This window comes from Narcine bancroftii, chromosome 3 (genome assembly GCF_036971445.1).
Source record: "Narcine bancroftii isolate sNarBan1 chromosome 3, sNarBan1.hap1, whole genome shotgun sequence".
Classification (NCBI taxonomy): Eukaryota; Metazoa; Chordata; class Chondrichthyes; order Torpediniformes; family Narcinidae; genus Narcine; species Narcine bancroftii.
In genome coordinates this window covers 112425891-112447737 of record NC_091471.1, presented here as the reverse complement: position 1 = coordinate 112447737, position 21847 = coordinate 112425891, and the positions used below count along the sequence as shown (strand labels likewise).

The 21847-nt window shown below is 38.5% G+C and overlaps 1 protein-coding gene across 2 annotated transcripts in view; it reads left to right on the top strand.

The window, feature by feature from the left end:
• The first annotated feature begins 558 nt into the window (after positions 1 to 558).
• Positions 559 to 21847, top strand: part of lias (lipoic acid synthetase) — a 45041-nt gene continuing 23752 nt past the window's right edge. Inside the window, exons 1-2 of one of the 2 annotated variants that reach the window (XM_069924903.1) lie at positions 559 to 930; positions 15932 to 16104. In XM_069924903.1, the coding sequence (XP_069781004.1) occupies positions 850 to 930; positions 15932 to 16104 (254 nt within the window). In that variant the 5' untranslated portion in view covers positions 559 to 849. Of the gene's footprint in view, positions 931 to 1058; positions 1513 to 15931; positions 16105 to 21847 lie in introns of those variants that run through there. The other variant, XM_069924902.1, reaches the window with a different exon arrangement.

The window sequence follows — 21847 nt, the reverse complement described above, 5'->3', positions numbered from 1 at the left end:
GTCAGCACACTTTCCAAGATTCAAGATTCAATTAATTGTAATTTTAATAAAATAGTGTAATATTACATGAAATTGCTTTTGTCTGCTGTAAGGCAGATAGGTTCGCCTTCAGCAGAAATTGTCTGAAGCGCCTCTAACAGTCAGAGAAAGAGAAATACACCAGACCTCTGTAGAAATGTCATACCAAACCTCTGCAAACTCCTGAGGAAGTAGAGGCGCAGACGTGGTTTCTACACGATGCCATTGGTGTGTTGGATCCAGGAAAGAACCTCCAAGATAGTGACTCCCAAGAACTTACATTTGCTCCTCCTCTCCACCTCTGAACCCCCAATGATCGCTGGAGTGTATACCTCTGGCTTTCTTTACTTGCTGCGTGACCTGCTGAGTTTCTCAAGCACTTCTGTGCTTTCCGCCCAATCTGCATTTAGTCTTTGGTACTGCTCATTGATTTTCTCTTGGTGTTGTCATAGTGAAGATTATGTTTACCAGAGGCATGGTTCCAATCCAAGGGCACCTAGTCCTTCCAGTGAATTAGCTCATGAGTTTCCTGACATTTGTTCACAGCGTCAGAGCGATATTGTTGCTGGCAGCACCGTTGTGTCACTTGAGGAGCAGCAGGCCACGACAGCTAAGACAGCGCTGTCACTGAAGGTGCTCCCGGAGCAGCTCGTGCCGTCAGGGCCGGAGGGCGGCGCTGTCACTGGAGGTGCTCCCGGAGCAGCTCATGCCGTCAGGACCGGAGGGCGGCGCTGTCACTGGAGGTGCTCCCGGAGCAGCTCATGCCGTCAGGACCGGAGGGAGGAACAGCTCGTGCCGTCGAGGCCGGTGGGAGGCGCTGTCACCGGGGGAATGTGGCCTGTTGTTTGTCTCCTCTCCATGCCGGCAGCGGACATGAAGCCAGTACTCTTGGGCCGCCTGCGACTTGCTCAGGTAAGGCTCCAACCTGGAGGTGGGATGGTTCGTCCCCGCAGCTGGAAATCGGTATATTGGAAGTGGAGAGAGCTGGTATTGAGGAAGTCGAGGTTGTGGAAAGACTAGGAACCTGAAGACAAGGGGAATGTCTGGAATATAAACTACAGTACAGAGTGAGGGGGTTGAATTAAACTAAGGTTTAATGCAATAGTAAGGTACAAATGAAAGTAACGTGGACGTCCAATTAGTTGCCACTTAGCCTATATAAGCAAATAAGGAGACTAAAGTTTAGATTTTTTTTTCTCAGACCTATCTGTTCTTTGGGTATGTAGAGAAGGTTTATGAAGTTGAATGGTTTGGAGAAGCTCCACAATGAACAGACTCTATTCTTGTAAGCTTGATTTACCCAACACCCAACCCCAACCCACCAATTTTCCCTTGCAACCGCTGCAACCGTGTCTGCCTGTCCCGCATCGGACTTGTCAGTCACCAACGAGCCTGCAGCAGACGTGGACATTACCCGTCCATAAATCTTCGTCCGCGAAGCCAAGCCAAAGAAAGAAGATTACCAGGTGGTCTTCATGTTGTACCAGATCTCAGGTATTGAACTGAAGTAATAAATGTTTCCACACTCTGCTTGACATTGAGTAGGCTGTCTATTGCCCGGATGTGAGGACATTGCTCATTTGGTTCCCATCAGAATTTATTGTCATGAACATGACATGAAATTTATTGTCTTGCGGCAGCATTACAGGTCCAAATATTGCTATTAATTACATTTTTAAAAAAAATTAGTGCAAAAGAAGTCAAGGTGAGCGGTGTCTGTGGTTTATTGTCCATTCGGAAATCTGATGGTGGTGGGGAAGAAGCTGTTTTTGTATCATCTTCAGGCTCTTGTACCTCCTTCCTGAAGGTAGTAGAGTGAAGAGAGCATGGCCTGGATGGTGAGGGTCCTTGGAGATACAGGCTGCTTTCTTAAGACACTGTCTTCTTGTAGATGTCTTTAATGAAGTGAAGACTGATGCCTATGATGGCATTGGGTCCCAGGAGGGCTACCCAGATGCTGCAGTTTGAAAGCACCTCTTGCCATATGGGATTCTGGTGTTGTTGGAAAATTTATAGATGGCATTTGAATGCGCTGAGCCACACAATCATGGGTGGAGTGTTTATTCTCTTTATTCATTAATATTTTGAACTAAAAATAGGAATGTAAGCAGGAGATGCAGGATTTTTGGAGGAAAAAATACAAACTTTAAATTACCTGAGTATGTGCAATATTTTCTCTCTTCAGATTTCCAGCATCTGCCATTTTGATTAATCTTTCTGGAGTGTTACGGAGTCCAGAGGACCCCAAAAACCAGCAGCAATAGATATGCATCACAACACAGGGTTACTTAAACAAAAGTTGTTTTTAATTATATTTGAACAAGAAAACAGAATTAAAATTTAACCTATTACTTAACCTACCTAACTACTTAATCCCCCCTCTAATATTAAGCGCAGGTGTGTGTAATGTATATTTAAGATTAGGAAAGTTCTTTGGATCACAATCCAATCTCACTGGTTGCAGGCAATTCTTGTATGTGCATAGAAGTTAGCATTAACAAAGTTGACCAGTCTTTGGTTCTTGACAGGCAGATGGTTACCACTCAGGAGGGTTCTTGCTAGTTTTCAGAGACAGATTCCTTTTCCAGGACATCCACAACTGATTCTTCTCAATCAGTCTTGCTGACGAAACTTGCCCCCTTCTGGTTTCCAGATGATCCTCTTTCTTTCAGGTCACCTTTCAGATCACCAGTCTTCTCCTTTGACCAGGCAGCCTTCTAAAATTTGCCAGCTTGTCCTTCTGGAACTAATTTCTGTGTCTCTCCTCTCTGTTTTCACTCCCTCCCTCTCTGAGAGCAAAACTGTTCTTCTCTGCCTGTAAAGATCACATACTCTCCCAGGCAAGCTGCTGTCGATACTTTGTTGCCTCCTACAAAAAGCACTCTGTAAAAGTCCTGCAAATATTCTGTATTTTAAAATGTTTGTGTGCAACCTGCTCTAACAATTCCTCCCAAACCACCTCTAAATACTCTGTCACACCTTCCACCTTTAAAGGGAATTTTAACTCTTGAGTTAAAATTCAGATATAACTAAACTGTCTTAAAATCACTAAAGAGATAACAATACACAATATTTAACATGTTATATACAGTAATTCAATTTCGAGAGAATTTCTATACACGATCAATTTTAACATCTTGACGAACAATCAGCAATCACATTATTTATACCTCTAATATGGTTAATTTGCAGATCATATTCTTGTAATATCAAAATCCAGTTTAACAATCTTTTGGAGGGGCTTGGCAAGATGGCGTAGAGTCTAGACGTGTAATCTTGACCTCTCTGGCCAGACTTTTAAGTACCTGTTTTTTAACGCTTTGTTTTCAAGTTTAAACTTTTTAAATTTTAGTTTAAAGTATTAAGGAATTATTACAGCCACTAATGGTAAAAAGATTAAACCTCAAGTGCAGAAGAAGTTACATTTTCGAAGTGCTTAAGATTTGGGGCCTAGACGACTTGATACAGCCACAGGCTCAATCTCTTCATTGTCTAAACCTCGAAGACTGCCTGTGGGAGCTGAAAAAAAAAGAGTCTGTTACTCACCAAGTGAAGGATGGCACTGGAATTACCCGTTCTCCAGAAGAAGGTGCGTGTTCTCAAGAAGTGGACCCCAATTTGGAAAGTCTTTCGATTTCAACGGAGGGAGCATGCAGGAAGACGACTCCATTGTTGGAAATGCATCAGGTCGCATTTCAATCTGAAGAAATCGCTTTTCTTCATGATTTGATGAAAAAACAACAAGATGCGGGGGGGGGGGGGGGTGAAGACCAGCGGCGACCCCCTGAGGAAGTCGTGGTGCCGTCGCTGGGAGTCCAGACCCGCAGTAAAACTTTTAAAATGCCTTCTGTTGAGTTGCAGCAGGAGCTGCAGTTACCTTGTTCTGCCACTATGTCAGAGAGAGCAGAGCTGAGCTTTACCAAATCACAGTGTATACAATTAAATGGTATTATTCAAGCGGTTATAAAAACCTTTGTTGACATCTCAAATTAATGAAATGGTTCAAATGAATGCTGGTATAAGTTCAGAATTAAATATGGTTAAGACACATGTGGATGCATCTTATGAAGAATTTAAAAAATTTCAGACTGCTTTTTTGGACTGTAAACAACAAGTGACTTCTAACACAGAAAGTGTTGAAGGTGTAAAAATCAGTCATAGAACTAGGAGAATGTGAGAAGGAGCTAGAAAGAAAAATAGATTACTTGGAGAATCAAACCTGAAGGAATAATGTGAAAATTGTTGGTTTGCCAGAAGGTATAGAAGGTCAAGATCCTCTTCGTTTCTTTAAAGACTGGATCCTGCAAATATTAGGGCAAAAATTTTTCTCTGGGGGATTGGTACTGGAAAGAGCCCATAGAGCTTTAAGAACACCCTCAGCTGGTCAACCACCAAGACCGGTAATAATTCGATGTTTGAGTTATTTGGACAGAGAAGCAATACTTCGACTTGCAGTGCAAAATGCGAGACAAGAAACCCCATTATTGATTCAGAATAGCAGAGTCTTTTTTTTAATCCTGATTTGAGTCAATAGGTCATTCAACGTCGACGTCAATTCAATCCAGTTAAAGAAGTTTTGTGGCGTAAAGGTTATAAGTCTACTTTTCGCTACCCTGCAGTGTTGAAGGTGTTTTATAGAGACTATCAATTTCGGTTTTTTGAAAATGGTCGTGAAGCAATGATTTTTGCTGATTCATTGCCAGATGTAAGAGGACAAAGATGTAGTCCACCATTATCTCCTAAAGAAAAATCTGGTTGTTCTGGAATCAGAAGAAATGGCAGAAATGGGAAAAACGGGAATGGAAAGAGTCTACCTCCTTCTGAAATGGGATCTCCGAGATTGGAATCTTTTGGATGAAAAGAATTTTATTATTCTATTTTTTTTGTTATTATGATATTTTGATGTTATTGATTGTTTGGCTGGGGAGGGAGAGATTTGCACTAAGTTCTTTACTAGGAATCAGCCACTGGTGGGTGACCCACACCCAATTTTTGTTTAGGGGATTACTACCTTTTGGTAGTTTTTATTTGGGGGAGGGTATTTTCTTTTGTTTTCTTTATTTTTTTTATTTTCATTTTAGTTAGTTTTTAATTTGTGATTTTTTTTCTATTGGAGGGCCTATTTACGTTGATTTGAGTTTTCTTATAAAGATATTATTGGTATTTAGTAATAATAGTAGATATGTCAAAGTTGAGGTTTGCTACTTTTAATGTTTGAGGATTAAATAGTCTGATTAAGGGTAAGTGAGTCTTGGCGTATATTAAGAAAATGAAAATTGATATTGCTTTTTTACAAGAAACACATTTGAATGTGAAGGAAAGCATGAAATTAAAAAGGGACTGGGATGGGCATGTACATTCTTCTTCATTTAATTCTAGAGCTAAAGGTGTAGCAATTTTGATACATAAAAATTTATCTTTTGAATTACAATCAATGGAGGAAAAGGCAGGATGTATTCTTAAATTGAATTGTAAGATTTTTAGTGAATTTTGGACTTTACTTAATATTTATGCCCCAAATGCAGATGATGAAATATTTATTTCAGATGCATTTTTATGTTTGGGTCAGGCTAATGATAATATTTTAGTTGGGGGTGATTTTAATTGTGTTTTGGAACCTTTATTAGATAAATCTCCGAAGAAAGTAAAAAAATCCAAGATGGCAATTCAGGTCCAAGTGTTGGTGAAAGATCTTAATTTAGAAGATATTTGGAGATGTCTTAATCCGACAGAGAAAGATTTTTCCTTTTATTCATCTAGACATGAATCGTTTTCAAGGATTTACTTCTTTTTGGTATCAGCACATTTACAAGGGAAAATACAACAAGTGGAATATAAAAGTAGGGTGATTTCAGATCACTCCTTGTTATATTTTACATATGCAACTTCTGAGAAAATTCAAATGTCTTATCGTTGGAGATTTAATATAATGTTGTTAAAAATATGGAATTTATTGATTTTTTGAAAAAACACCTTAATTTTTTTTTTAAAGAAAATTCTAATTCTGTTCAAAATAAGTTTGTATGCTATGAAAGCCTATTTGAGAGGACAAATAATTAGTTATACTTCTAAAATAAAAAAGAATCGATTAAATCAGAGTCTTGAACTAGAGAAACAGATCAATGAGTTAGAAAAGGAATTTCAGAAAGATGCTACAGAAGATCAGAAAATAGAATTATCTAGGTTAAAATTGGAATGTAATACTTTGCAATCTTATCAATTTGAATGTGTGATTAATAGGACTAAACAACGGTATTACAAATGGGGAGAGAAAGCACATAAGGTATTGGCGTGGCAATTAAAGAAAGAACAGATTTCGAGGACTATTAATGCTGTTAGACGGAATTTTCTTATTACTTATAAATCTCGTGAGATTAATGATGAATTTTATTCATTTTATAAAAAGCTATATACATCTGAAGGAAAACAAGAAACTGGATCTATTGATCTTTTTTTATCACAGTTGAATTTACCGATATTAGAGGATGCAGATATACAGGAGTTAGAAGAACCATTTACTGATTCGGAAATTAAAATGGCTATGCTGGAAATGCCGAACGGTAAATCGCTTGGTGATGATGGATTTTTGGTTGAATTTTATAAAATTTTTAATGATGATTTATCTACAGTGTTTGGGGATGTATTACGTCAAGTTGGAGAACATTATGAATTACCTGAGTCTTGTTCTAGTGCTTTAATTACAGTAATTCCTAAAAAAGATAGAGATCCTTTGAAAGTATCTTCATAGACCAATTTCGTTGTTAAATGTAGATTATAAAATAGCTAAAATATTAGCGAATAAATTAGCTAAATTTTTAACCTAAGTTGATTCATAATGATCAAACAGGTTTTATAAATAATAGATTTGCTTCAGATAACATTTTGCGCGTGATTAGTTTGATTAATAGATTTCGACAATCTTTAGATCACCCGATGGTGATATCTTTAGATGGAGAAAAAGCATTTGATAGAGTTGAATGGAATTTTTTGTTTAAAGTTTAGGAGAAATTTAAGTTTGGTCCTTCTTTTATTGGTTGGATTAGGGCTCTATCTAGTAAACCGGTAGCTAGAGTATTGACGAATGGTTTGATTTCGGAATCTTTTAAGTTAACTTGATCAACTCGTCAAGGTTGTCCTTCATCACCAACTTTGTTTGCTTTAGTGATTGAACCTTTAGCATAGTTGATAAGACAAAATACACAGATACAAGGTATGAAAGTTTTAGATGAGGAGTATAAAATTAATTTATTTGCTGATGATGTATTGGTGTATTTAATAAACCCAGCTCAGTCACTTTTGGACTTGAAGGAATGTTTAATACAATATGGATGTCTTTCTGGATATAAAGTTAATTGGGAAAAAAGTGAAATATTACCAGTAAGTGAAGGAGATTATTCAGTTTATAAGAATATTATTAATTTGAAGTGGACTGATCGAATTAAATATTTGGGTATAATTTTGAACGTTAATTATCAATCTTTATATAAATTAAATTATGCTCCGTTAATGAAAAAAATTAAAACTGATTTGATTAAATGGAAAGATTTACCTATTAATTTAATGGGTAGGATAAATACAATTAAGATGAATATCTTTCCGCGTATACAATACTTGTTTCAATCTATTCCATATTTACTTGTTAAAATTTTTTTTTGAGATTTGAATGGAGTTTTTATGGAGGGGTAAATTTTCAAGAGTAGCTTTGAATAAATTAACTTGGAAATATGAGTTAGGGGGACTACGTTTACCAGATTTTCAAAATTATTATGAACCAGCCCAACTTAAATTTATTAGTTCATTGATGGATTTGGTATGACCTCCTAGTTGGGCTAAAATTGAGATGGCAACTATTTCTGAATTTGAAATACATCAATTTTTGTTTAGATGGAATATAAATTTGTTACAACAATATAATGTGCCTATACTAAAACATTTAATGAAGTTATGGATAAAGAAAAATAAAATGACAGGCTCTAGGGGCAAATTATCAGCTTTGACTCCATTGTATAATAATCAACATTTTTTTTTCAATACATAATCAAAGTTTATTGCATTGAAGATTTAAAGGTATGAAAAATTTGGGAGATTGTTTTAAAGAGGGTAAGTTTTTATCTTTTAATCAGATGAGGGAAGGTTTTGGTATTGATAAGAAGTCTTTATTTCTTTATTATCAAATTCGATCTTTGGTAAAATGTATGTTTGGTAGAAATATGATTTTACCTAAAATGACTAAATTTGAGACTTTTCTTATGAAGGTACCAGAGAAGGGTTATATTTCATCTATGTATCAAATATTACAGGATGGTTTAGATAAAAAGGGTTGGGATAGGTCTAAAATTAAATGGGAAGCGGATATTGGTTTTATTTTTTCTGAAGATGATTGGTTAGATATCTGTTATGATAGTGTAACTAGATTGATAAATGCACGTTATGCAATGATTAATTACAATTTTTTACATCAATTATATTTGACATCTGAAACATTAAAAAAATATGGTTTTCATGAATCAGATTTGTGTTTTAGATGTGGTGCTACGGTTGGAACTTTTTTTCATGCTGTTTGGTTATGTATACATATACAATCTTTTTGGAAGAAAATTCAATCATTTTTAGAATACCTGTATAAGATTAAAATACTTTTAGATCCAACAGTATTTTTATTGGGTAGTTTGCAACCTCTGAAAGGTTTGGAATTTGATAAGTTCCAGCTTGCTTTTGTAAATTTAGCTTTATCCGTAGCGAAAAAATGTATTGCTAGTACATGGAAAGATACAAATATGACTGATATTAATAGATGGCATAATGAGATGAAATATTGTTTAACAATGAAAAAAATTATGTATGTTTCACATGATAATTATAATTTTTTAATTAATAAGTGGCTGTTATACTCAAAATATTTACATTTCAATTTATATTGATTAGATTTTAATATGTATATTTAACTTTTTCTGTAATATTCTTTCTTCTTTCTTTTTTTTATGGCTCTCCTTTGGAGAGTTGGCTGAAGGGGGGTTTTCTTTTCTATATAAAAAAAAATTCATATATATGTTTAATTGCTGCATATGTCACATATTATTTGTTTTTTTGAACGAATAAATAAAGTTTAAAAAAAACCAATCTTTTGTTTTTATTCTTCATTTTATTCAAAAACACCAGAGGATTGTGGTCAGTGAATATAACAATTGGTTCATGAGAGGTACCAAGATGCACGTCAAAATTCTTCAGAGAAAATATGATCGTTAACAGTTCTTTTTCAATAGTGGAATAGTTCTTTTGATGAACATTGAATTTTTGTTTTGAAAAGTAGGCAACTGGATGGTCAATTTCATTATGTTTTTGCAATAAAACTGCACCTGCTGCTTTCTCATTGACATTCACTGCTACAGAAAATGGTCTGTCAAAATCAGGAGATTTTAACACAGGCATAGCATCTCCTTTAAATTTTCTAAAGCTGCCTGACAATCTTTAGTCCATACAAATTTCTCCCCTTTCTTCAAAAGATTGATTAAAGGAAGAGCAACCTGAGCAAAATATCTGCAAAATTTCATGTAATATCCTGCCATTCCTAAAAACCTTCTCACTGCTTTCTTGCCATTGGGAGTAGGAAACTCAGAAATTGCACTCACCTTAGCTTGAATAGGTGCAACTTTGCCATGGCCAACGACGTAACCCAAGTATGTTACTGTGGCATTTGCAAATTGACTCTTTGCTAAATTAACAGTTAGGTTTGCTTTGGATAATCTTGCAAACAATTTGTCCAATTGGCTTAGATGTTCTTACCATGTGTCACTCAATATAAGCATCTGTATGAGTTAACCTTTGGATAACTGAATTAATCATCCTCTGGAATGTTGCAGGGGCATTTTTCATGCCAAAAGGTAACACCTTATACTTGTATAAACTGGATTTTCTTCAGCTGTTCTAATTTTCCTCATCACAGACCTAGTTATGGTGATGTATCTCACCATCCTCTCAAACCACATCCTTACTAAGCTGATTTGTCAATCTTAAAACTGACCCAACTTTATCCTCTGCCAAATCATTCCCCAACAAAAATGAGACACCCTGCATGGGTAACTTTGGAATTACTCCTACTACAACAGGTCCTTTGACTAATTCTGAATTCAGCACAACCTTGTGAAGCGATATTGACTCTACCTCACCTCCAACACCTTTAATCAAAGTTGTCTCCCCTGTGTCAGTTCTTTGATCCACAGTTAAAACAATGACTGAGCAGCCCAGTATCTCTAAGAATTTTAACTGGAACCTGTGGTTCTCCTTCCTTTATTGAGACAAAGCCCTCTGAAACAAAAGGCTTGAAAACAGCCATGACTTCCTTACCAGGTTTGGCACCTCTGCTCTTTTTAAATTCCACTGTTTGAATACGTTTCTGGTAAAACCTGTTTTTCTCTTTTCTTTTTCAAGACTAGACAATTTGCAATCACATGACCAGGTTTCTTACAAAAATGACATACATATGCAGAAGTTCTGTCCTTTCCTTTATCTTTTCTTTTAACATTTTCTCCAGACTTTATTCCAGGCCTATTATCCTGCTCCATTCTAACCTTATGAACAGGTTTATTAATCTCTTCCACATTAGCTCTCTGAAAATGCCTATTTATACTGGAATGTACTTTTGTGAATCAGAGCAAATTCATCTGCTAATCTAGCTTCCAGTTGCCATGTCCCCGCGTCTCTCTCATCCAGGTATAATTTAATCTCCTCTAGCACCTTTTAATTTGCTCTATTAATATTAATTCTCTCAATCTGTCAAAATCATTGTTTATTCCTTTTGAGGCACACCACCGGTCAAAACACACAGATTTCTTCAGTGCGAAATCCATACAAGATTTATTCTATGTTTTCATCAAACTCCTAAATTTTTGCCTATATGCTTCTGAAACCAACTCATAAGCTTTCAATACTACTTGCTTAACAATATCATAATTTGGCACCTGCTCTGCAGTCAAGTTAGAGTATGTAACTTGTGTTTTTTCTTTCAATACACTTTGAAGCATAAGAGGCTATTTTTCTTTTGGCCAACTTGAGCTCTCAGCAACCTTTTTAAAAAGCTGAAAATATATATCTATATCTCCTTGGTCAAAAGGAGGCACTAGATTTACCTCTCTACTAGCCAAAAACCTCTCCCCAGGAGATACAGCCTCAGCTCTATTTCCATTTTTAACTTCTCTAATTTCAATTTCCTCATTCTGTCTTTCAGCTCCCTCTAACTCATATTTCCTCCATTTTTCTGCTCCCTCTGCCTCATATATCCTCTGTTTATCAGCCTCCAACACTCTCCTCCTTGCACCCTCAATTTCTCCAATTCCAACTGCAATTCAGAAGATCTGTTCTCTGGAAAATTTTCTAAGTCTTCCTCAACAAATTTTCCTTTACTTATATAATATTTCACTATAATCCTCTGTATTTGTACTTTTCTTATCCAATATTTAACTTCAGCAATTTTCATTGCCTTAGAAATAGCCATCAGTTCCTCTTTCCTCATGCTCTGCAGGTGATGGTTAGTAACAAAAATGTATCAACTTCCATTGCTGCTGTTTTTCCAGGCACCCGCTTTAAGTTAGCTTGCAAAAATTCCAGACACTATAGCTTGCAAAACAAAAACCCAATCAACTAATAAATCATCAAATTGCAATGTTCAAATCCTAAATGACAAGCCCCCATAAAATGTCCAGAGGACCCCCAAAACCAGCAGCAATGCACTACAACACAGTTGTTTTTTAATGATATATTTGAACAAGAAAACAGAATTAAAATGTAACCTATTACTTAACCTACCAAGCTACTTAATTCCCCCCTTCTAATACTAAGGGCAGGTGTGTGTAATGTATATTTAAGATTAGGAAAGTTCTTTGGATCACAATCCAATCTCACTGGTTGCAGGCAATTCTTGTACTGTGCACAGAAGTTAGCATTAACAGAGTTCACCAGTCTTTGGTTCTTAACAGGCAGATGGTTACCACTGTAAGGGATAACGGAATGTGGGGAGTCAAGCAAGTGCTTATTAAGAATGAATTATGATGGGTTAAATAGGGGTGAAGGGATAAAGGAATGTGGGGAGTCAAGCAAGTGCTTATTAAGAATGAATTATGATGGGTTAAATAGGGGTGAAGGGATAAAGGAATGTGGGGAGTCAAGCAAGTGCTTATTAAGAATGAATTATGATGGGTTAAATAGGGGTGAAGGGATAAAGGAATGTGGGGAGTCAAGCAAGTGCTAATTAAGAACGAATTATGATGGGTTAAATAAGGGTGAAGTAAGAATGGAATGTGAGGAAGGGTTAAGCAAGTATAATTAAATAGGGGTCTTCAAAAGCAAGTAGATTTAGCAAGTCCTGGGGGTTGATTAATGAATAAGAACAAAGACATGAGACTTCCTGGTAAACAAGTTTGCAGAAAGGCACATAAGAATACACATAGGCAGAATTACCTAATGCTAAACCAATCCAGGAGGCAGAAGAATGTTAAGGGGGGGTGGGGGTATCTCTGTACTGAAATGGAATGTATAAAAAGTTGGGTAAGCCCCAGTATCTGGGTGGATTCCCATGGTAAGGGGAAGCACCCAACTTTGCATTGTTGTAAAATTATAATAAATGTACTTTGTTCTCAATTTTTGTCTCGAGTGAAATCTGTGAAGGCACCTCTGGTTCTCACACCACTCAGGAGGGTTCTTGCTGGTTTTCTGAGAGATATTCCTTGTCCAGGACGTCCACATCTGATTCCTTCTCAATCAGTCTTGCTGATGAAACTTGCTCCCTTCTGGGTTCTCCAGATGATTCTCTTTCTTTCAGGTTACCTTTCAGATCATCAGTCTTCTCCTTCAACCAGGCAGCCTGTCCTGGGTAAACTTGTACCTCTCATTTTGTACGTTTTAGATTGGTCACAGTGTTTGAGCTACCGAAAGAAAACGGAGACACACGCCGAGAGCACTTCAGTTGATACAAATCTTTATTACTAAATCTAAAGCTGATTTGAAACTACAATATGCAAGCCCTTCCCAATTATACTTATCAACGCCTGGACTGGTCCCAACTGCCGAAGTGAGGCAACGACCGCACACTTGTAGTAGGTTGTCTGGGCGCCCGTAGCAGCTTCTCCACCTACCCCGACCGGGACGTTGGTTGGAGTCTTCTTGCTGAGAGATGTTTCCACCCCTCAGAGAGTCTGATACTTCAGCAGCGGGACCATGGCTTGTATTACCCAAAAATTGCTAACTCATAACCTATCATCCTGAATAAATGGTTTACTTATCTTCAAGGTCTCCTGACAGTCTGCGACCAACAAAAGACAACTGCATCTCTGGGCCTCATGGTGGAATTTAGATTATGTCATATGATTCACATGCATACAGCCTTGCATAAGCAAAAGAATGGTCTAAATCCTCCATTACACAGCCTTCCAAAGTTTGCCAGCTTATCCTTCTGGAACTGATTTCTGTGTCTCTCCGCTCTGTTTTCACTCCCTCCCTCTCTGAGAGCAAAACTGTTCTCCTCTGCCTGCAAAGATCACATGCTCTTCCAGTTAAGCTGTTAACTATACTTTGTTGCCTCTTGCAAAAAGTATTCTGCAAAAGTCCTGCAAATATTTAGTGTTTTAAAATGTTTGTGTGCAACCTGCTCTAACAATTCCTCCTAAACCACTCTGTCACATGAGTAATATCCTTATCTCAGGTAGATGTATCTGGGCTGTTTTCTCAGTTTTGTGTGACCACTTCAGAGTTCTAAAATGATCTTCAAATGTTTCCTTCTGAGGGACAGAATGGATATTGATCTCAATGAAGGTAATCTCCCTGCAGAACCTGACAGATTGGTCACCAGAAGTTCACTGAGTTGAGATTGACAGTTCATGTCTGAAAAGTGATCAGAAGTGACTTGCCATCAGAATATTTGCAAAAGGGCACATTTTCATCCCTCTATAAGAACCTCATTTCATTCCTAATTGTTCTGTAAAGGTCTATTCCAAGTTCCCTCTCTCTCAAACTTTGCAGAGCTTTCTCCTTGTCATTTAACTCTTGCTGGGCATACATACTTTTGTAAAGAAGAGAATTAGGTAAACTTGGAATAATTTTTATCATGGTGTCTTCAGGTTTAATTTTCTAAATGGCCATCAGTACAGGAAAATTTGCTGTCAGTTTCAAACATTCAAGGTAGAACTGTTGAATGAGGTTGGTGACACTGATTTATCTGCTGCACTGGATATGCAGTTATATCCAATTAGCCTACACCCCCCCCCCCTCCCCCTGGTATGTTTTGAACAGTGGGAGGAAACCAGAGCCAATTTTGGTTGTTTGGATTTTTTATAAAAATTAGCTTGTATGAAGAAAGCAGTGTGTAGTAGTAGTATTCTACCTGGAGGTCAATGACTAGTGGAGTACTGCAAGGATATGTTCTGGGACCCCTGCTTTATGTGATTTTTATAAATGACCTGAATAAAGAGGTGGAAGGATGGAACAATATGTTTCTGGTTGTCACTAAGGTTGAAGGAGTTGTGGATGGAGCTGAAGGTTGTAGAAGGTTACAAGATGATATAGACAAGATGCAGAGTTGGGTAGAAAAATTACAGATGGATTTCAATCCTGATAAGTGTGGGGTGATGGAATTTGGAAGGACAAACCAGAAGGCTGAGCACAGGGTCAGTTACCTAAGAATGTGCATGAACAGAGAGACCTTGGGGTTCAAATCCATACATCCCTCAAGGTCACTGTGCAGGTTGATGGATAGTTAAGAAGGCCTATGGGATGCTGGGCTTTATTAATAAGGGAATTGAGTTCAGGAGTAGAGAGGCCATGTGGCAACTGTATAATTCTCTGGTGAGACCACACTTAGAGTATTGTGTTCAGTTCTAGTCACCTCATTATAGGAAGGATGTGGAAGCTCTGCAGAGGCTGTTGCCTGGATTGGAAAACAAGTCTTATGAAACAAGATTAGCAGAGCTGTGATTTTTCTCTTTGGAGCATAGAATGATGAGAGGACACTTAATAGAGGTCTGTAGGATTATGAGAGGCATACATAGGGTGGTCAGGCAGCGCCTGTTTCCCAGGGCAGGATCAGCAAACACCAGAGGACATATGTACAAAGTTAAGAGAAGGAAGTTTAGGGGAGAAATCAGGGGTAAGTTTTTTTTACACAGAGTTGTGGATGCCTGGAATGTCTTAACAGGGATGGTGGTGGAGGCTGAAACAATGGGAGAGTTTAAGAGACTCTTAGGCAGGCACATGGATGAAATAGAGGATTATGGGATAGCGAGGGTTTAGTACAGGTACACGATCCTTTATCTGGAACCCTTGGGGGATAGTGTGTTCCAAATTTCAGATTTTTCTGGATTTCGGAAAGGCCACCTGAATTGTGCTGCTGTATTCGCCCCCACCCCATTCCAGTCACCCGGCCGCCTCCCCCAAGCATCGGTCCCTCGGCCGCCTCTCTCCCCACTTACTGGATTTTGGAGCTTTCTGGATTTTAGATGTCTGGATAAAGGATCGTGTACCTGTACTTTTTTTTAGGAAGGAATAAGCACAACATTGAGGCCAAAGGGCCTGTATTGTGCTCTATTGTATCTATCAAAGAGCCTCTGGAGAAATCCCATGCAGACACAGGGAGAACATAGAAACTCCTTACAGACAGCATGGGATTCAAACCCTAGTCCCAACCTCTGGCGTTATAAAAAGCATTGTGCTAACTGCTCCGGCAATTGTGTAACCCCTCAGTGGATTTTATGTACCTGTTCGATATTCTGTGGATAATGAGAATAGTTTGCATTCGATGTTGATTTGTGAGCCACGTTGTGCACTATAAATTGTAATGTGTGAAATATTGTACTTTTTGTTGCATTTAGCCAGGCTTTAAAATGTTTATCAACGTGGAACTTGCACTGATGTTATGCTAATATTTTAGGTTTGTACTCGCCTTCTCTACAGTCAGCTGAAGTCTTTCAGTACATTACCAGACAAAAAGAAGCAACTTCTAGAAGAAGGTCCTGTCCTGCAGGACTTTATATCCGGTGAATTAATGGACAAGAATACATGGGAAGAATATAAAGGCAACCTGAAACGCCAAAAAGGAGAAAGGTACATCTAAGCACATTTATAATAAATACTGAAGTTAAAAATAAACAAATGTAAACCTGGGAATTGCAGAGACACTGAACTGCTGAGAAAATGCAAAGTGATTTTCGGTGCTTTGCTGCTTCAGAATAGAAACCTGATGTCTGGAATTTGTGTTTATAAGTTATCAGTGCTCACCATTTTAAAAAAAAATTATGTAGGATGTACAAAACCATGCAGCAACCTCCTGAGCATGTCTGGTGAAGTTGCTCTGCAGAAAATAAGTTATTGCAGACAGAACTTTGTTGAGACCTCATTCAGAGCAATTTTACTTTCTAAAGAAGCATGTTGATGATTTGGAGACAGTGCAGATAGATGCAACAGATTGATTTCAGGGAGGCAGGATTGTCCACTGACCAGAAATTGCATGAGATTGGGCCTTACACACTAGAGTTTAGAAGATGATCATGATCTCATTCAGATTTTGAGAGGGATTGACAGCATTGATACCAAGAAGTTATTCTGACTGTAGAATCCTGAACTTTAGGGCATTGCCTCAGGATGAAGAGTTGACTATTTTTGAATTTTACGAGTAAAAATGTCTGTGTATTTCCCAGTGAAGGTAGCATGTAACTTGGAGGGGAACATGCAAATGGTCTTATTTCCAGGCTCCTGCAGCTCTGGACCTCTTTGTTGTCAGAGCTGTTTGGCAGATTAACTGCAGTGCATTTTGTAGATGGTATTGGGGCACTGGTCATGGAAGAAATAAATGTTAGGGTAATTGATAAAGGCCCAATTAAGTGTTTTTGGCACTGCCCTTATCTAGGTAATTGGAGAACATTCCATTACACTTGTGACTTGAGCCATGTAAGGTGATGGATAGGCATTGGGATATCAGAACATGAGTCACCACTGAATGCCCAGCCTCTGTCCAGCTCTTGTCTTCAGGAAAATGTTTGAAGCTATCATTCAGGAAAAAATAGTGAGACATGGAGATAATAGTTCTGAATCAGAATCAAAATTATTATCATGAACAAATAAAATTGAAATTTGTTGTTTTGTGGTAGCAGTAATTATGCATTGCAGGTGCAAAATTGCATCAATTAAAATTCCATTAGTATGATTTAATAAATAATTAGTGCAAAAAGAGAAAAAAATGAGGTAGTATCCATAGTTTCATTCTATTCAGAAATCTGATGGCAAAAGGGGAAAAAGCTGTTTATGTGGATGCATGCCTTCAGATTCCTGTACCTCTTTCCCAATGGTAGCAGTGAAAAAAGAGCTCGACCTGGATGGAGAAGGTCCTTGATGATAGAAGATGCTTTCTTGAGATACCGCCTCTTAAAGGTGTCCTTAATGGAGTGAAAGCTAATGCCCATGATGCACCAGCTGGTTTTAAAACACTGTAGCTTTTTCCTGTCCTGTGCATTGGCACCTCCATACCAACAATGATGCAAGCAGTCAGAATGCTCTCCACGGTACACCTGTAGAACTTTACAGAGTCTTTGGTGACGTATTTTCTCCAATTCCTGATAAAGTATAGCTGCTCGTGTGGCTTCTTCATGATTGCATTGACATGATGGCTCCAGGAAAAGCCTTCAGAGATGTTGACAAACTGGAATTTGGAGTTCTTTACCCTCTCCACTGCTGACCCCTTGATGAGGAGTGCTTTGTGTTCTCCTGATTTCCCCTTCCTGGTCCAGAATCAGTTCCTTAGTTTTGTTAACATTGAGTGCAAGATTGTTGTTGTGACACCACTCATCTAGCTAATCTATCTCACTCCCGTACTTTTCCTCATTGCTGTCTGTAATTCTGGTGGTGTTGGCAAATTTATAGATGGGATTTGAATCGTGCCTATCCACACAGTCATGGGTGTAGAGAGAGTGGAACAGTGGGCTAAGCACACATCATTGAGTTGTGCCTATGTTGATGTGAGACAGAGGAACCATTATTTCTAATTCCTACTGACTATGATCATCCGATTTGGAAGTCAAGGATCCAATTGCAGAGGCAAGTACAGAGGCCAAAGTTTTGAACTTGCTGACCAGTAGCAAGGGGATGATGGTGTTGAAAGCTGAGTTGTATCAATGAAAAGCAGCCTGATGTAAGTATAGCTATTATCCAGCTGATCATGGGTTGAGTGGAGATCCAGTAAGATTGCATCTGCTATGGAACAATTATGGCAATAGGAAAATTGCAGTGGGTCTCGGTCTTTTCTTAAGTATGCGTTTATTCTGGTCATGACTAACCTCTCAAAGCATTTCATTACAGAAGATGTGAATGTTACTGGGCGATAGTCATTGAGGCAGCTCACCCTACTCTTCTTGGACACTGATATGATTAATGCACTTTTGAAGCAGATGGGAACCTTTGACTAGCAGTGAGAGATTGAAAATGTCTATGAACATCCCATTTAGTGGGATGACACAGATTTTCAGTATCCTGCTGGGTATGCCATTAGCACCTGATGCCTTGCGAGTGTTCACCATCTTGAACATGGCCTCTTAAACAGATATCACAGGGTTGCCAGCTTCTGCAGGGATTCTCACAGGTACACTTTTCAGAGTGAGCATAAAAGATGTACCGGGAGTGAAGTCTCTCAACCATTTATGATGTTAGGCTTTGCCTTGTATGGTGTAATGGTCTACAAGCCTTGCCATTGCTGATGTGTAATTGATTCTATTTCTAACTTCACCTGGAATTGCTTCTTTCTGATAAGATAGCCATTTGTAGATCGTATCTGGACTTCCTACAGAGATCGGAATCACCGGTCTTAAATGCCATTGACATAGCCCTCTGTAGATTATAAATCCTTTGGCTCATCTACGGCAGTGGTTCTCAAACTTTTTATTTCCACTCACATACCACTTTAAGTAATCCCTAAGCCATCGGTGGACTGTGATTGGTAAGGGATTGCTTAAGGTGGTATGTAAGTGGGAAGGGAAGGTTGAGAATCACTGCTCTAGACCCAATTGATACTGAAATATTTTGCTTAAGAAAAATTGTCATTGGCCCATTTCCTTTGCAGTTATGAAACCGTGCACATTCTGAGTCAATTCGGTTCAATTAAAAGAGTGGTTTTCAAACTTTTTCTTTCCACTCACATACCACCTTAAATCATCCCTTACTAATCACAGAGCACCTATGGCATAGCGAATACTTAAAGTGGTATGTGAGTGGAAAGAAAAAGGTTGAGAACCACTGATCTATGGCTTTCGGTTGGGGTAATTACAGTAGGCACTTTCAGGTGACCAATTTCCCCACTTGTAAAGTTGCATATTTTGGCAAAATGCAGCTGTGAGAAGGCCACGTGAATGTGCAGAAGGCACATTATCCCTCCTTGGAGAGGGATAATCCCCGCAGCTCAGTGGCCACCCCAGCCATCGGAATGCAGCCACCTAAAAGCGGCTGCGTTCGGATAACAGTCAGCTGACCAGCGTCTGACAGCTCCTCTCCCAGTCCCCACACTGTTGGGTGGTCGGCGCAGGCTGTCAGCACGGGGACGTCCCTACAATGATCCCGCTGCCCCGCTCTCTTTCCCCACTCATGAAATCAGTCCCCAAATTGTCGGGCAGCCAATGTGGGCTGTCCCCACACTATGGGAACTGATTTCAGGAGTGGGGAGAAGGGGGCTGGAGCGGCCAGCAGGGGAGAAGGGGGCTGGCCGAAACAATGCCGGAACCTGACTCGAGAGCCTCCTCCCCCGCTGGCCGTTCCAGCCCCATGAGTGGGGAGAGAGTGGCCACTCAACAGTGTGGAGACAGCCCACGCCGGCCGCCTCACAGTGTGCGGACTGATTTCGTGAGTGGGGAGAGAGCGGGGCAGTGGGATCAGTGTGGGGACATCCCGTGCAGGTCGTCCCCGCGCTGATAGCCTATGCTGGCTGTCCCAGCTGACAGCCAGCCATCCTGACTTGACAGCCCAAGGGACAGGAGCTGGAATGCGCTCACATGCGCATCCCGGCGCAGCTGTCCTTTCAGGTGGCCAGCACTGCGTGTTCAACGCTGCCACCTGAATTGCAATTTAAAGAGCTGTCTCTGCTTCAGGCGCATTCTTAGCGGAGAATACAACTGAAAAAGCCTAGTGTATGCCTGTGGTCTCACAGTCCTGATGAAGCCGGTGACTGCTGTGGCATATATTTTCAAGTTTCAAGATTAATGCTCGAAAATGATCCAGCTCTCTGATTCAAAGCAATCCTGCAAGCGCTCCTCCATCAACCATTCTTCCACCGTCTTCACCACTAGTACTGTAATCCTCAGTCTTTGCTTGTATGCCAGGAGTAGAAGTGGAGTCAGGTGATCAGACTTGTTTTTTTTTAATTTTTTATTTTTCACACCATTAATCACATTAACCATGATACACATTTTTTCCTTTTCACACATATACAATGTCATTTTCTCCCCCCCCCCCCTCCTTCCCTCCCACCCTCCCCACCTCCCCCCTCCCGTCCATTTAAGGAATAAAATCTAGGATACATTAAACCAGTCAGACAATGTTGTCATTCAATAAAAATACACCAGAAATTCCACTGAGTCCATTCTTTTCATTTCCTTTTCCTTCCATTAACTTAGGTAGTGATTGTCCCCGGTAGGTTTTCGCTATTGTGTTTAATATAAGGCTCCCATATTTGTTCGAATATTTCAATATTATTTCTTAAACTATATGTTATTTTTTCTAATGGAATACATTTATTCATTTCTGTATACCATTGTTGTATTTTCAAATTATCTTCCAATTTCCAGGTTGACATAATACATTTTTTTGCTACGGCTAGAGCTATCTTAACAAATCTTTTTTGTGCATCCTCCAAATCAATTCCAAATTCTTTGTTTTTTATGTTACTTAGGAGAAAGATCTCTGGATTCTTTGGTATATTGTTTTCTGTTATTTTATTTAATATCTGATTGAGATCTTCCCAAAATTTTTCTACTTTTTCACATGTCCAGATTGCATGAATTGTTGTTTCCATTTCTTTTTTACATCGAAAACATCTATCAGATACTGTTGGGTCCCATTTATTTAACTTTTGAGGTGTAATGTATAGCCTGTGTAACCAGTTATATTGTATCATATGTAACCTCGTATTTATTGTATTTCTCATCGTTCCAGAGCATAACTTCTCCCATGTTTCCTTTTTTATCTTTATATTTAAATCCTGTTCCCATTTTTGTTTAGTTTTACCATTTGTTTCCTCATTCTCCTTTTCTTGCAGTTTAATATACATATTTGTTATAAATCTTTTGATTATCATTGTATCTGTAATCACATATTCAAAGTTACTTCCCTCTGGCAAACTCAAACTGCTTCCTAATTTATCCTTCAAGTAGGATCTCAATTGGTAATATGCCAATGCTGTATCTTGAGTTATATTGTATTTATCTTTCATTTGTTCAAAGGATAATAACCTATTTCCTGAAAAACAATTTTCTATTCTTTTAATCCCTTTTTTCTCCCATTCTCTAAAGGAAAGGTTATTTATTGTAAAAGGGAGTAACTTGTTTTGCGTCAATATTAGTTTTGATAATTGATAATTTGTTTTATTTCTTTCTACATGAATCTTCTTCCAAATATTGAGTAGATGATGTAATACTGGAGAACTTCTATGTTGTACCAATTTTTCATCCCATTTATATAATATGTGTTCAGGTGTCTTTTCCCCTATTTTATCTAATTCTAATCTAGTCCAATTTGGCTTTTCCCTTGTTTGATAAAAATCTGATAGGTATCTTAATTGTGCGGCTCTATAATAATTTTTAAAGTTTGGCAG